Below are 14618 nucleotides of genomic sequence, written 5' to 3' on the forward strand. Positions count from 1 at the left end.
AAGGTTTTTTCTCTCATTTTTGGCAGTCCTTTTTATTATTGTTCAATTTCAGTTACGCTACCATTCATAGTCAAATCTATCTAAACGCTCAGCTGCTTCATCCATGTCCTTTTGCGCCTTTTTACGCATATAAAAGATGGGACAATCATTGTTGGAACAAATGACATCTTGATGCAACGACTCTTGACAGCGCTGGCATTGGGTCCAGAGACGAGAAAACTTGACTTCCAGCTTATTCACCGTGTCCAACTGATGTTGATACAATTCAGGTAGTCGATCCTTACATTGTTTGCATGCAGCTGATGTCACTCCCTTAGGTAATGCTGCCTTACATCCCAGACAAGTAGCAGTTTTGACGGCAAAACGCATCAAACCACCAATGGTGGGTGTGGAAATGTTGACCGTTCTTGTATGAGCACCAGATACTAACAGATGGCATGTTACATGTGCAATTCAGCTTATTCAAGTGCCCAAACTTACATAGTGATTCAGCCTTGTCGCCCAAAATGGGTTCAAAGATACGCATCAAGGGCTTGGAGAGTTGGTTTTCGAGATAATATTTGGTGTCGATGGGAATATTATTATCAAGAACGTACAAGGGATCTTCTGAGCGCTCATAAGCAGGTGTATTGTTACTGGCTTTGATAATGACATAGGCTACACGATCACCCAATGCTGGTGCTGAACCTGCATCACGCTTCTTCATGCGTTCTGCCAGCTCAACGTGGGCTTGCTTGTTGGCATAGTCAGATTTACTGAGGGCTTTTGTAATGACCAGTTGAGAGAGATCCACCTTATTTTGTAGCAGATCCGAGATGGTTTGTTTTACAAATGCTTGGGCACCAGCGACATCTCTTTCAATCAACAGCTTATCGAGACATTTGGAAATGATGTTTTGAACAAGCCGGCAGTTATCACGACGTACAGTCTACATGATTATATACATCTTGAGCCTCATATACACATATACACACACACACACACACACACACACACAACGACACTTACCTCAATACCCTTGGCATCTAGTTTGTCGTACTTGTCTTCTCTTGTCCAGTAAAGACCAGCGTATCTCTTCTTGTTGATCAACAAATACGGGAAATACACCTTTTCGAAATCAAGATTGATGGGTCGAATGAACTTTGTGGTTACCAATGTTGCGCCTTCTTTACCCAATGCCATGGCCTCCTTGAGATTATCCACACCAAACTTGATCATAACAGAATCAGTATCACCATAAATGACCTTGGCATCATGCTTGTAGCCATTCTTGATGGTAAAGTGCTCTTCCACCGTTTCCTTTGTCTTGAGAATCATAGCACGACCATAGGCAGTGACACTCGATGAGATTTGCAAACAGGGCAGTTTACCTACAGTGGCACCCGTAAAACCATACACGGAATTGGCACTGATCTTTAACGCTAATTGACGACCATCCAGGACAGCACGCTTAAAGGGATCTGTTTCCTTTTTGAGATCATTCTTGGCTCTCTTACGAGCAGCCAAAAGGTCACTCAGAATAGCGGGCAATAGACCTTTGCGTCGAGAAGCCTTGACAAACATATCACTGTTAGGCGTCACTTCATAATCAACATCCTTGACCAAGTTGAGCTTCTTGGCGATATCAGGCTTCAGCAGCGTTGTATAGCACAGGTTGTGGGCTTGCATGATGGAGGGATAAAGCGAGGTGAAATCCAACGTGGTAATGGGAACGTCATAGTAACCTCTCTCGGGCTCAATGACAGTGGCACCTTCATAAGCTTCATCCGACACCTCAGACCTGATGACAGGAATCACAAGGTCCTCTTCCAGCGCACGACGATACAGCTGCGAGATAACCTTGATTTGTTGACCACGCACCAAAATGTAGTTGAAGGGAACACCCGTGACTCTGGCCATTTCGGTGTAGTTGAAGAGCAGCATGAGCTTGTCCATCAGTCTTAGGGGTAAAAAGGCATCCTTCAAACAGTAGACGGCCAAACGACGGCGCGTTTCCTCGTTGCCATTCTGCAGTTCTGTAATAATGGAGTGGTGCACATCTTCCTTTTGCTCGCCCAGAAATTCCGCAGAGACAGAGTTCAATGTGTAGGAACGAAGCTTGTAATCACGCTGAATGGCTTGCAACATGTCCAACTGTAAACGCCCTTCCAGGTTGATGGATTTGTTTTCACGTGTACCGTAGGCTTTGGATGAGAATTTGGTGTCCTTTGCATCCGTGTGTACGCCTTTGATTCTTCCAAGAAAAGGGAACTTGGTGACGCCCAGATGTTTGGCACGATCCAGCAGATAAGGGAAATCAAAGTTGGTGGTATTGTAGCCGATCACGACATCAGGATCCACGAGTCGAATAAAGTCGCTCCATTTCTGCAGCAGGTCTCTTTCGTCGTCAAAGGAGAGCACCTGAGATCCCACAATGTGTGCACAGCTTTTGAGGGTAAACACATTGCGGATGAATGGCTTCTTTTGACCTTGGATTTGGACAACGGAGGCAATCTGAATCACAGGGTCCACATTGGCCTCTGGGAAGATGCCCTTTCTACCAGCACATTCAATATCGAAACTAAGCACTCGCAGTGGAGCCATGTCTGACCACTCGCCTTCAGGCGCATGACTGATAAGCTTGTCGTATCTTGTCTGCACTTCGTACTGAGCGAATGATGTGGGCTGATCGATCAATGTCCATGTTGAAGCGGGCAATTCAATCCAATTGGAGCCAGGCACCTTGCAATCAATCATGAAGCGAAGAACGTAAGCCAGATTGCTCTCGAATGTGGTATCTGACTGACAAGGACGATCCAGTCCACTGACATAGATGCCTTGCTCGATTTTGTTCTTGCACTTGGAGATATCTCTTGGATCCTTGACTGTCACTCGAATGTAGGGTGATTTGGAGTCGCCGTGGTAGCCGTAAATACTCTGCTTCATCATGATTTTGACATCAAACACTGCTCCTGGTTGTCCAACGGCGCTCTTTAAGGGTGTGTTAGTCATCCATAGATACACTTTGCATAAACATCTATTCTTACAGAAAGCGATTGTTTCAAGGCGGGCAAATGGCTATGTTGAAATCCAAAAGGCGCAGGAAAGTAAAAGTAGGGCAAAAAATCCCTCACATGACAGACCACACTGTTACCGCCCTATATTGACATGTTAGCTATGCCATTCGACGTATATCTGTCTATTACTACGCACCGTAGTAACACCATATAATCTAATAACTGGCTGCTGCACCTTCCAATCCATGTATTCATCAACCTCAATCTGCTGGAACACTAATCAATGCACATGCACACACTTGTTAATTGCTGCATGCCTCAAACGACAACTGTACCATCCTTACCAATCTTATCCTTGGCTGGATCAAGCAAAGGAGCAGGATTGCGGCCCCAAGTAACCTCTGTATTCTCCACTAATCTAGCTGTTTAGCTTCCAACAGGTCAACTAGTCATAGTGCTACTCACGCTTGATATCCAGATCCATGTCATCATTCAACATTTGCAACTCTTGCTCGAAATCAGTAGGTGGTGCTTGTTTGTCGTTGGAATGAGAAGCATTGCTGGGAGCATGCGTTGTCTTTCGCTTCTTCATGGTGGATCCAGGCTCGAACGGCTGAGATGAGATGGTAATGTCTTTATCAGAGTGTGAACTAGTCATGCTCGGGTGTGTGTGTATTGCAAGTGAGAAGAGGATTAAAAAAAAAAAAAAAAAAAATGAAAAAAAAAGCATCGCGTTACAACGCGAGAATCTGAATTTAGAGTGCCCGAAAATCGCTTTGACAGTCGTTCCATAAGGTAAGGAATAAGGCTTGCCTGTGACACGCAATGTAGATGGTACACATGTTATGCTTTTGGATGTCTTGCTCTCTCATTGTGTTGGTCTAATGCCTGCCTGCTTAGAGGGCTGACTTTTGCGATGAGATGAGATATGGGACGAGGTGTGAAATTGACGCGAGGTTAAAATCAACTCCCATGCTGCCAATGTTATTGATTTATCGCGATGGGAAACACTGCTAGACTGTAGCCATTCAGGCACACATTGCTCTGGTCATTCCTCTTGTTGCTGCATTAGACTCGATATGAGATCTGTTTGCGAGGATGCAGAGATTGCCATAAAACTAAATCGCAGTGCAACTTCAAGTGATTTTACATATATGCCTCTTGCCCATGAGAGATTTACCAATACCCTCCATTACACAAATATGGGGGGGACACCGATGTTTAGCCGATGACTCATGAAGAGCTGTAATGCGATAAGGTATATGGGGTTTTTTTAAAGGACAGCACCCACTTCAAATGTGGACAGATCTGTTTTCTCTTTCTTCTCCCTCTCTCTCGCTCTCAACCATCATCATGTTTCGCTTAAACACTACCGCTATCTACAGCCAAGGCAAGCACATTCAACGTCGCTTGTACTCATCAGGCTATGAACATTTGACTGCTCGCAAACAATCGTTCATTGCTCAATCTGGTATCTACCCTACTGGTTTCCGCGCCAGTGGTGTTGCTGCTCTCATCAAAAAGAACAAGAACAAGGATGTAGCACTTGTGGTCTCTGATTTGCCCTGTGCTGGTGCTGCTGTATTCACTACCAACAAATTCCAAGCCGCTCCTGTGCTTGTCAGTAAGGAAACATTGGCCCAGAACAACGACAAGCTGTATGCCGTGGTCACCAATTCAGGCTGTGCCAATGCGGTGACAGGTGCTCAAGGTATTGTCGATGCTAAAAAGATGCGCTCTGTCATGGATGAATTGGTAAAGCATCCTCTCAGTGCACTCACCATGTCTACTGGTGTGATTGGTCAAAACCTACCCATGGACAAGATTGAATCAGGAATCCGTGATGCGTATGCTCACTTGTCTGCAGAGCATGAGGGTGGCTGGATGAGCGCTGCTGAGGCTTTCATGACAACCGATACATTTCCCAAGTTGCGTAGTGGTGAATTCGATTTGCAAGGCTCCAAGTTTAGAATGGCAGGTATTGCAAAGGGTGCTGGCATGATTCATCCCAATATGGCTACCTTGCTGGGTTTCATGGTGACGGATGCCTACGTTAAGCCTGAACTGTTGCAAAAGGCCTTGACCTATGCTGTTGACCGTAGTTTCAACTCGATTAGTGTCGATGGTGATATGAGCACAAATGACACCATCTCTGTGCTGGCAAATGGAGGATCCAATGTCAGAATTGAGTCTGAGGGGGCTGATTATGAAGCTTTCAGAGATCGCTTGACTGCATTCGCTGCTGAGCTTGCTCAATTAGTGGTCAGAGATGGCGAAGGTGCTACTAAGTTTGTTACTCTGCATATCAAGGTAAGCACAAGCCATTGAATTTGGCAAGAAATTCCATCTAATAAGCTGATTTGAATAGGGAGCCGAGACATTTGAAAGTGCTAAAAAAGCCGCTTCTCACATCTCTACTTCCATGCTGGTCAAGTCCGCCTTGTACGGTCAGGATGCCAACTGGGGCAGAATCTGTGCCAGTCTTGGTCACAGTGGCATTGATGTGGATCCCACCTTGGTCAGTGTGACATTTGTACCTTCTGATGGCAGCGACAACCTCAAATTGATGGTCAAGGGTGAGCCAGAGCAAGTGGACGAAGCCAGAGCATCTGAAATCTTGAAAATGGAAGACTTGAACATTGAAGTGGATCTCGGCTTGGGTGATAGCGAAACCAAATTCTGGACCTGTGATTTGAGTCATGAATATGTCAGCATCAATGCCGATTATCGTTCTTGATTTTTCTGTTCTCTTGTAAAATAATAAAAAAAATGATATATATGCGTGTATTTTATTGATGCGACATGTAACGGACTCTACGAGCCTTGCTTAATCAGCGGATGAATGCTTCTCATCTGGTGTTGGCAAGTTGCCTCGACGCATCAGCAGATATTCTTGAAGACTCAGCTTCTTCTTGGCTTGTTTCACTTGTTCCATTTTGTTGTCAATAGGATACACACTAGAAGAGGAGGAAGAGGGTTCAGGTTGGCCACTGTCAGCGATGTTGTTATTACCAGTAGGGCCAGTGGGATGGTTGGAAGTGTCTTGATCTTGTCCTTGTGGTAAGGCAGTGGCAGTTGGATGTGTGGTTGTGTCTGGCACAGTGTTGATTTTGTCTTGTTGCTGATCAACATGGCCTTGCTGTATTTTGGGGGTATCTTCCAAGGGCAGTGTTGAGTCAGAACTAGCACCATCACTTGAATCATCTTGCTCTATCCCATGGTAAGTGTTTCTCGATGTATCTTCTGTAGACGCTGGATCAGGTGCTGGTGAAGATATGGATGGATTCGCTACTTCGCTTTGAGGCTGTTGCTCCACTGACGCCTGTGCACGCTGTCGTTCGAGTTCAAGCTGTTCATGTTCCTTTTGCTGCATTTCCTGCTGTTCATTGAGGTATCGCAGAAGCCATCTCTTCTTGATGGGTAATCTGATATCACCAGGCACAAGGGGTCGTGGCCGCTTGTAATTAGGCAGTTGCGTTTCTGATTCGGTTTCGCTTGTAGGCTGTGATGGCACTGGACTCATTGATATAATATCGATATCCACACTATCCGCCTGAGACACTGTAGGTGATGTAGGTGCATTCACTGGATTTCTTCTGGATGTGCTCTTTTTGATGAGTTTCACTTGCTTGTGCTCTTCCTTGTTGCTGCCAACGCTGCTACGACGACTTTTGGGCTTGCTTTCCTCATCCGATGAAAAGATATCACTCGCGCGAGGAACTCCCTTCTTGCCTGGTTTGTAATGCTCGTTGTTGTCGGAGCGCGGCATTTTGCTACCACTGCTGCTATGGGAGAGTCTTTTTCTTTTAGATGAAGAGGTGGTATTGTCATTCTCTGCTGCTGCTGCTGCTGCTGCTGCTGCTGCATACTGATCGTCGTCTTGCTTTTCCAGCTCATCTTTCAAGCATTCTATCAGACATTCCTCCTTGTCTTCACAGGCGCACTCACCAAATTCGGACGCTAACAGATTCAAGCTTTGCTTCAACGAATCAACTTCTGATGGATTTATCTCAACTCTGTGATCCTGACGTAAGAATTCCTTGTTTTTGTTCCACATCAGATATCCTCGCTGCCAGTTCCAAGAAATGGTGATTTCCTCGCCACGGTCTACTTCTTCCGTTGTATAGATGCCCATATGTATGGTGTGGTCGTCACTGTCGTTGGGGAGAATGATGCCTCTGATCTCTGAGTTGGGTGAGCACGATCTTCGAATGTAGCGAGTGTCATTTCCAGCAAATCGAGCGTCAATGCAAATGTCAATGTTGCGAAAAAAGAACACATGGGCGGGTGGTGTTCCCAGCAGCGTAAAGTTGTTGTCTGGATCATTCTTGTACTCTGATTTGCGCGCGTATTCCCCTGTCACCTCCATCAAGTATCGATGCTCTGGGATATGTATGTCAGCAAAGACGCCCTTCTCCACAGACGGATCTCTTTGGTTTTGCAGAAAACTGCCTCGTAACGACCTTCTCAACGGCTTAACAGATGCTTTCGGGATAGCAGGAAGCAATAGGTTACTCTCCATGACAACAATTGATTCAAGGCCCTTTGCTGCAGCACTCGATGATGTGGATGGTGATTCGACTTTGGATTTGCCACTGAACGATTTGGGCTTGTTGGATTCCATCCATTGACGATGCACTTCTATCAGCAAATGTTCCACTAATTTTTCCTTGAACACATTTTTTGATAATGGCGTAAACTTGGTCTTGGAGATGGTGGGCGGTGTGTGGTGAGCTGTGCTGTCACCATCGTCGCTATCTGGAGAGTAAACACGCTTTTTAGGAATCGCTCGTTTCAAGGGCTTCTTTGATTTTGGCTTTTTATCTATCATTGAAAAGCGTGAGCTGATGGGAATTCCCTCTCCTGTTATGCTTGCATCAACACCATTACCTGTTTCTGATGAAGAATTGCGTCGACGGGTTGCATTGTCTCTTTTGCTGAGCTTCCTGCTGCATCTATCGCACATGTAGTGCTCTGGTATATTGTTCTTTTTGATGTTTACGCATGAAGCATGTTGCCAATTTTCACAGTGCTCACATTGAATCGTAAAGCCATCGTCATCAGAGTCGTCGCATACACACCGTATGATATCACCATCCGTTTGGTCGTCCATGTCCATGCTGTCGCCGTCTCTAGATGCTTGTTGAGCCTTCTTTTTGATAGGATATTTTTGCTTGAGCTTTGACATTTGCAAAACAGTATATTATATAGAAAATGGGGTCTTATTTACAAAGAAGAAAAAGTGGATTAAAAGAGATGTTATAACTGATTATTAGACGAATTTAAGAATGATAGTTGAAGGATTTCATAGCCCAATTCGCTTGTATAATAGTCAATTGTGGTGATTAGAAATGAGAGAGAGTGTGTGTGTGAGTGTGTGTGAGTGTGAGAAAGAGTGAGAGAGAGAAAAAGTGAGAAAGAGAAAAGAAAAGAGAGGAGATCTGAAAAAGCAAAAAGTTATTCTTATTAAATGACGCAAGGCTGTTTAAAGTTCCGGTAGTTGTTGATCTGTTGTTTTGAATTGTCTGTAAATGTAAAGCAGGTTTTAAAGAGAACAGCTACATATTTGTATAGCGTTGGTGGGATGGCATTGACTTCAAGCGCATATATGAGCCAAATTCAATCAGTTCTCGAGTATGCATTTTTGTACAGACATCAAGAGGCCGCATGTTGTTCATCCAGCGTTGTGGGTGATCTTGAACCATGACTCATCATCACTTTTAATGTTTCTGAGGTTCGGCAGTGATGGAGGAGCATGCTTTTATGTTGTGTGAGAAATATACAAGAATGAAAAAGAGATATAAAAACTAGATTCATTCTTATAAACAATTGCTCCAAGATAATACTGCGTCATCTACCTTTTTTCAATTAGAGTTTGTATCCGTTTACCAAAATAGTATACAAAAATGAGGTGAAGTGGATGCACCGTTACTACATACATTGCAATTGCTGTATTTTCAGTCTATTGCTTACATTCGCAGGGTATGAATAGAATCAATGTTGTAAATAAAGCTTGCGTACTTGGAAAATTTATCACCATAATAATACTGCGCTACAATCACTGCTGAAATAGCTTCCCAAAGATGTAATTGAAACTTCTGTTTATCTTGTTGAATGGCTATCATATACTCAAAATTAATTAATGCATGCCGCAATGTTTTTGTCTTTTTTTTTTTTTTTTTTTTTTTCAGCATAACCATTTTTACTGTAATAGGTACTTTCATATAACTGATCGTGCAGCAGCTTTATATGAAATCCATAATTCCAAATCATGCAATAACAACACTGGACGGTAAAAGCACTACACCAGCAGCAAGTTCCTGCAAGCGTGCCCATTGGCCAGGGAGTTTTTGGAAACATTCCTCTTTAGAAACAGAGATAGTAGACTGTAGCTTGATCCTCAAATCGCAAAACTGCAATAATATCACCCGTATTCTACAATATTTTGAGCTATTTGGATCTTGCCAAGTCAAATAAAATCACCAATGTGGTAACCGAGAAAAAAAGGAGACTATTGCTTTTGCTGTCATTGTTGACTACTATCATACAAGGCATTATGAAGGTTTCCATTCTATCAATTCTTGATTTCTTCGTATCCTGATTATAAAAGAAAAAACAAATTTTAAGCTAACTCATCAAATGACATTTTTTAGTCTTTATAGCTCAAAAAAAATCAATATTTGAGTGAGTTACACAAATTCTTGGTTTGATCTACTTTTTGGAACCTCAACCCTCAGGATACATTTCTAGTTTTTGGCATTTTTCTGGAAATGAGAGTAATGAGCTATTTAATACGTAGTACCATTTGGTGCACGAAGATGCTGGCTACTTTAAAAACATCTTATGTAGGGGCTGTTCTTTGGTGCTTTTTAAGATATTGGTTGAAAAGTAGATTGATTTGAGCCTCAAAATGTCACTTGAAGCTCAAGACCAGAGCCTATTTTAATGTCCGACTAAAAGAGGTCTAGCTGGGTGATCGTTTTTTCAATGCTAAATTTTCCCGTAAATTTACTAGAAAGAGTCAGGTTAAGAATTGGATGTTGAATTAAAGCACTAAAATATATCTTCTGATGCCAAAAACTGCTATGAAAATCTAGTTTTTCCTGTGAAAAAAGGCCTTTCATGTTTATCACGAAAAAAACGCAGTTTCAAATCCTCAGAAAAAGCCTCTCATTGTACAGCAAAAATATATATTTAGAGCAAAAGATGATAGCCCATCGCAATGAACTCAATAATGCACAAAGCATGCTCGACCAAGCAAAACAGTAGAAACGCTCAGTACGTTAGTAAAACGATATTCTGGGATGATTTAGTATTTCCTACCTACAAATTTGACATTGTGGTGCAATACTAAAACTGTGTGCTTGACACGATAGGGGAAACTTTGATAGCGACTGGAAATCTGTTTATGTGTTTAGCAACTTCTCAAAGTGGGCATATATTGGCCCTGATATAATACAGGCTTTGACATCAATATAGGGCTTCGAAAAGATATTCTCCCTATTTCGTAGATTGCGCAGCAAACCTCTGACTCTTTGCCAAACAACAACAAAGTAATCCAAGTGGTTTTAAATACAACATTTTGCAACGTCCAATTCATCAATCTATCACGCGTAACTACTCGTAATTATTAACAGGCTCTAATATGAGCCTAAATACTCAAAGTTGGATAATTTCTCAAATCTCGGAATTCTCGTCATCACCGCATCCAATCTAAAATCCAATTGCACCATCATTTTTTACGCAGAAAACTGCTATAGGAACATGCTACTTTCAAAGCTCTAGTATCACCTTTTCAAAAATCGATGTTCGATCGTCCAAAAGTTGAATCCTCAAAATCAAAAAACATTTTGTACATCCAGGTCCTCATAGGTAAAAAAATAGAATATCATCAAACTTAAATATGTTGTAGAATAATAATATTGGAGTAACTTCTAATAAGCGGGAACATTATATTGGAAACACCTACTTCATGAGTTAATCGACATCGGGGATGCTGTTTTTAAGCGAGGGATTGTACATAGAGTAGTCGCTCTATATAAGGCCGTCCTATATAAGGCTATGCGGGGAATAAGGCTGAAATCTTTCAATTTTTTTTACCAGCTATTTAGCCTTAATAGCCTAATTTTATATAAGGCTACAGATTCTAAAAAATTTAGCCATATTTCATAGTGGTGATTGCTGCGATTGAATTTAGGGCCAATCAGATATTAAAAAATAAAAAGCTTTTATTGAAAAGTAGTACATTTAAACAAAATAATCACGTAAATTTGTTTGATTTTTCTCTGCTACTTCCTCCAATCTGATATTGTTCAGATTCCTACGGATAGTTTTCAACATGGACTTTTCTTTTTCATCTATTGGGATGGTATGGTACAAGATAGTTTCATACGCATGCTTCAACTTCTCCTTTATTTCCTTCGTGTCAACGTCGTAAATCTCTTCTGGTTCCTCCTCTACCTCAAGCTCTTGTGATCCCTCGGTAACATCATCGCCATCCTCAAATTCAACATTCACGGGATTAAAAACGATTGCATCAGACTCCTCTGCATTTAAATCCAAGTCGTTTACTTCAGTTACCAATTGAGCCCCATCATTACTTCTATTTCCTGGAAGTTCAGGGATGATTTCGTTCAATTGGCTTACTAGATCATCGTCTAAAGGTAGCTCGAAAGATGGGAGTACATCACATCCTGCAATTTTGTATTGTTTGAGACTTAACTTTGATCCAAGAATCAGCAAGAAAATACAGAAGAGCATCCACCTCATTCATTCTGTATTCCTCGGTAAGATCAAAGCTTACCCCGGCAAAATACTTGTTCACTGCCCTGTAGTATTGGTGCCAACAACGAAATTGAGCCTTGAAGTTCGCAATGATTCCTATCGAGTGTGTGATTAGAAATGAGTACAGATATCAATGAAATATGTTGATTTACCGGCATCCAAAGGCTGCAACTTGCTTGTTGCATTTGCTGGAAGGAAAATCAACTTAATGTTGCTGAATTCTTTTTTCAATTTATGCACTGATGCATTGTCCACCAAGAGAGCAAATCTTTTTCCGGCGTAAACGAAGGATGCATTCAAACGTTTGATATACTTCCTAAAAATGTCGGTGTTCATCCATGCATTGTGAGACGAATGGTACTCCACATAATAGTGGGATTGCCCGATGTTGGTGGTTCTTCTGTACAAAGCAGGTTTTTTGTTTGCTGCCTTTGGTGTCTTTCGTTTCTCAATTACGATGGGGTGCCCTTTATAGGATCCATCATAATAGTTGGTGATTAGTCCAACTGTGAATCTGTTCTTGCTTTTCTTTGATCCACCTAAAGGTTCCTGACAAATGGCGCGAGTTAGTTGTTGCTCGTAGTATAAGCCAGTTTCATCAAAGTTGAGAATATCCTTGGAATCATATGGCTCCAACAATTCTTCAATCTTTCTGAGTTCTTCGACAACAATAGATGATGTTAAGTTGACTGAGCTTTTTTCATTATATAAATGTCTTGGCTTGACGCCAATTCTCTTGAAAACATCGGTTAGTCATCCATCTGAGAAATGGATTTGCTTATTCTTTGGCAATTCATGCATGCGGTACTTTCTGCGTGCGACTACTTTTGCAAAAGCTGCAATAGTTCCACGATTGACAGGAAGTGATTTTGCATTCATAGCTTGAATGTACTCCAAAATGTCATTGTCCAATTGCGGCATTGTCAAGGCTCTGCTGCTTTTTCCCTTCAAATTTCCTCCCTCGTAAGCTTTGGTCATCTTGTCCTGTGAATTCAAGAGGTTCGATACAGTTTTTTTCTTGATTGAGTGATGAAGGTTGAATTCCTTTTGAGCCCATTGACCGAGTTGCATTTGCGTCAGATTAGGAAAGCACATGTTGTGCCTAATAGTGCGATACTTTTGCTCGATTGTGAGGCGATCTCTTGATCTTTGATTAAGGCACATGATAGGATATTACGTTCAATGGAAATGAAATAAACAGATAAATAAATGCTACTGGGGAGGTATCTGTAATGAAATAGCCACCCAAACGCAACTTAATTGAAAACCAAAGTTCATCAAATAGCACTCATTCAAATTCATGCTATTTGGATCTATTAATGAAAGCGCTCAAATGTACATCAAAAACCCATTTAAAAATACTAAAGTAAAGATGCACGCTTATATCGCACATCGTGTGAATGAATCACTCCTGATCACAGTGTATTCAATCACACCCATGATGGTCGTAATAGGTGATGGTATCTTTATCCAAATAGAATTAAATCAATAACAAGCATATTCAAATATGACAACTATGCCCTGCTGCCATAGTTGCACAATATCCCAGATAAAGGATTCCATGCTTCAATAACAAACATCATACTTTAAACCATCAAGGTTACATTAAATCATGCTATGACGATAGCTCACCCAAGCCCAGCAAGGTTACTCAAATCGACCCTTATGGCCAGTGCTCCTGCATTGACTACCACTTTAAATCAAACATCAACAACATTTGCCAGATATCGCAATAGCAGCACCTATTGCTCTCTATCATCACTAATCCTACAAGCCAGATGCAAATGTATAAATACTCTTCTTTTTTTTACTCAATTCCAGGATCTTCAGTTCATTTTATACACAAAATAAAATACAGTTGATTTCTATTGTATTTTACCTTTGCTTTATTTTTTTTGTGAAATCCATTAAACCTGATTTCACTGCAGTATCAAATTGATTTATTCGATCAACTATTATAGTAATAGATTCTACGCGTACGACTTGTTTTGACAGAAGTGACGCGCGTCAGTTAAGGCTATGCGGGCAATAAAGTTAAAAAAAAAAACCTCGTCAAAAAAGTAACTTTATATAGAGCGACTACTGTACTTTAAATTAGAAAAGTTATTACTCCTGAATAAAGCAAGCTACAGCTGTCTAGTCTTGACAGCAAGATTTTTCAACATGTCAAGTATCTATTGATAACTTGAAACCAGCAAGTTAATATGGCCCTTTTCGTACGCTCCGATTTTTAAAATGCTCGGTCAAATTCATTCTTGTGTGGTGTGCACGTGCAGAAGGTCAACGGAGCTTCAATTTCTATTGTTCTGAATGATGATCCATGGGATTCCGAAATCTATTGACCTTAAAATTATGCGTTTCTTGATAGTAACCATCCCTTCAAACTTATACGAAACTTGTGAAGAATTCAAAGGAGAATACAATGGTATACATATCAAGTGTCTGGTGTACATTGCTCAACTGATTTTTGATGAGATAACTTTTGCGACTTTTTCGCTGTTTTTAAAAGATTAATCAGTATCTGTCATCAAAACATTTTGTTAAGCATTACTAAACATTGTAGACCAAAAAATTTCCTGTCAAATGAGCTATTGCTTGAAGCTCTGGCATAACTCTATTATAGAATATTGAAAACCTTGTCCTGACCAAAAAATCGTCACCAGATTTTTCCCTTGCTATCACAGGTAGATTTAAAAAAAGCGGTGGCAGCACCGGTGAAGTCACCGCTGACGATAAAGCCTAAGCGTATAATTGTTTTGGTTGTTCTTGTTTCCTTTCTGTTGCTTCTAAAAGCACAATGTCGATACATTGTAAGCCAACTAGTTTAACTTTGTGCTT

The 14618-nt window shown here is 41.3% G+C and overlaps 4 protein-coding genes across 4 annotated transcripts; 1 reads left to right on the plus strand and 3 right to left on the minus strand.

Annotated features, from left to right (window-relative positions):
• Positions 1-57: 57 nt before the first annotated feature.
• Positions 58-3654, minus strand: ATC70_013292 (uncharacterized protein; the record flags this gene model as incomplete). The annotated part of the gene is made up of 7 exons (XM_064832456.1): positions 58-425; positions 481-928; positions 1009-2970; positions 3027-3137; positions 3193-3272; positions 3341-3409; positions 3462-3654. 7 exons carry the CDS (start codon positions 3652-3654, stop codon positions 58-60), a joined length of 3231 nt encoding a protein of 1076 aa, XP_064678715.1.
• A 695-nt stretch (positions 3655-4349) lies between these two features.
• CCR4_2 (Glucose-repressible alcohol dehydrogenase transcriptional effector) lies at positions 4350-5733 on the plus strand (the record flags this gene model as incomplete). The annotated part of the gene is made up of 2 exons (XM_064832457.1): positions 4350-5306; positions 5365-5733. The coding sequence occupies 2 exons, from the start codon at positions 4350-4352 to the stop codon at positions 5731-5733; spliced, it is 1326 nt and encodes a 441-aa protein (XP_064678716.1).
• A 90-nt stretch (positions 5734-5823) lies between these two features.
• CAB2 (Phosphopantothenate--cysteine ligase cab2) lies at positions 5824-8184 on the minus strand (the record flags this gene model as incomplete). The annotated part of the gene is made up of 2 exons (XM_064832458.1): positions 5824-7820; positions 7887-8184. 2 exons carry the CDS (start codon positions 8182-8184, stop codon positions 5824-5826), a joined length of 2295 nt encoding a protein of 764 aa, XP_064678717.1.
• Positions 8185-11243: 3059 nt separating this feature from the next.
• On the minus strand, positions 11244-12944 carry ATC70_013295 (uncharacterized protein; the record flags this gene model as incomplete). The annotated part of the gene is made up of 4 exons (XM_064832459.1): positions 11244-11717; positions 11800-11876; positions 11933-12474; positions 12589-12944. The coding sequence occupies 4 exons, from the start codon at positions 12942-12944 to the stop codon at positions 11244-11246; spliced, it is 1449 nt and encodes a 482-aa protein (XP_064678718.1).
• Between the last annotated feature and the right edge of the window lie 1674 nt (positions 12945-14618).

Source organism: Mucor velutinosus (assembly GCF_035048745.1).
Source record: "Mucor velutinosus strain NIH1002 chromosome Unknown tig00001575, whole genome shotgun sequence".
NCBI classification, from domain to species: Eukaryota; Fungi; Mucoromycota; class Mucoromycetes; order Mucorales; family Mucoraceae; genus Mucor; species Mucor velutinosus.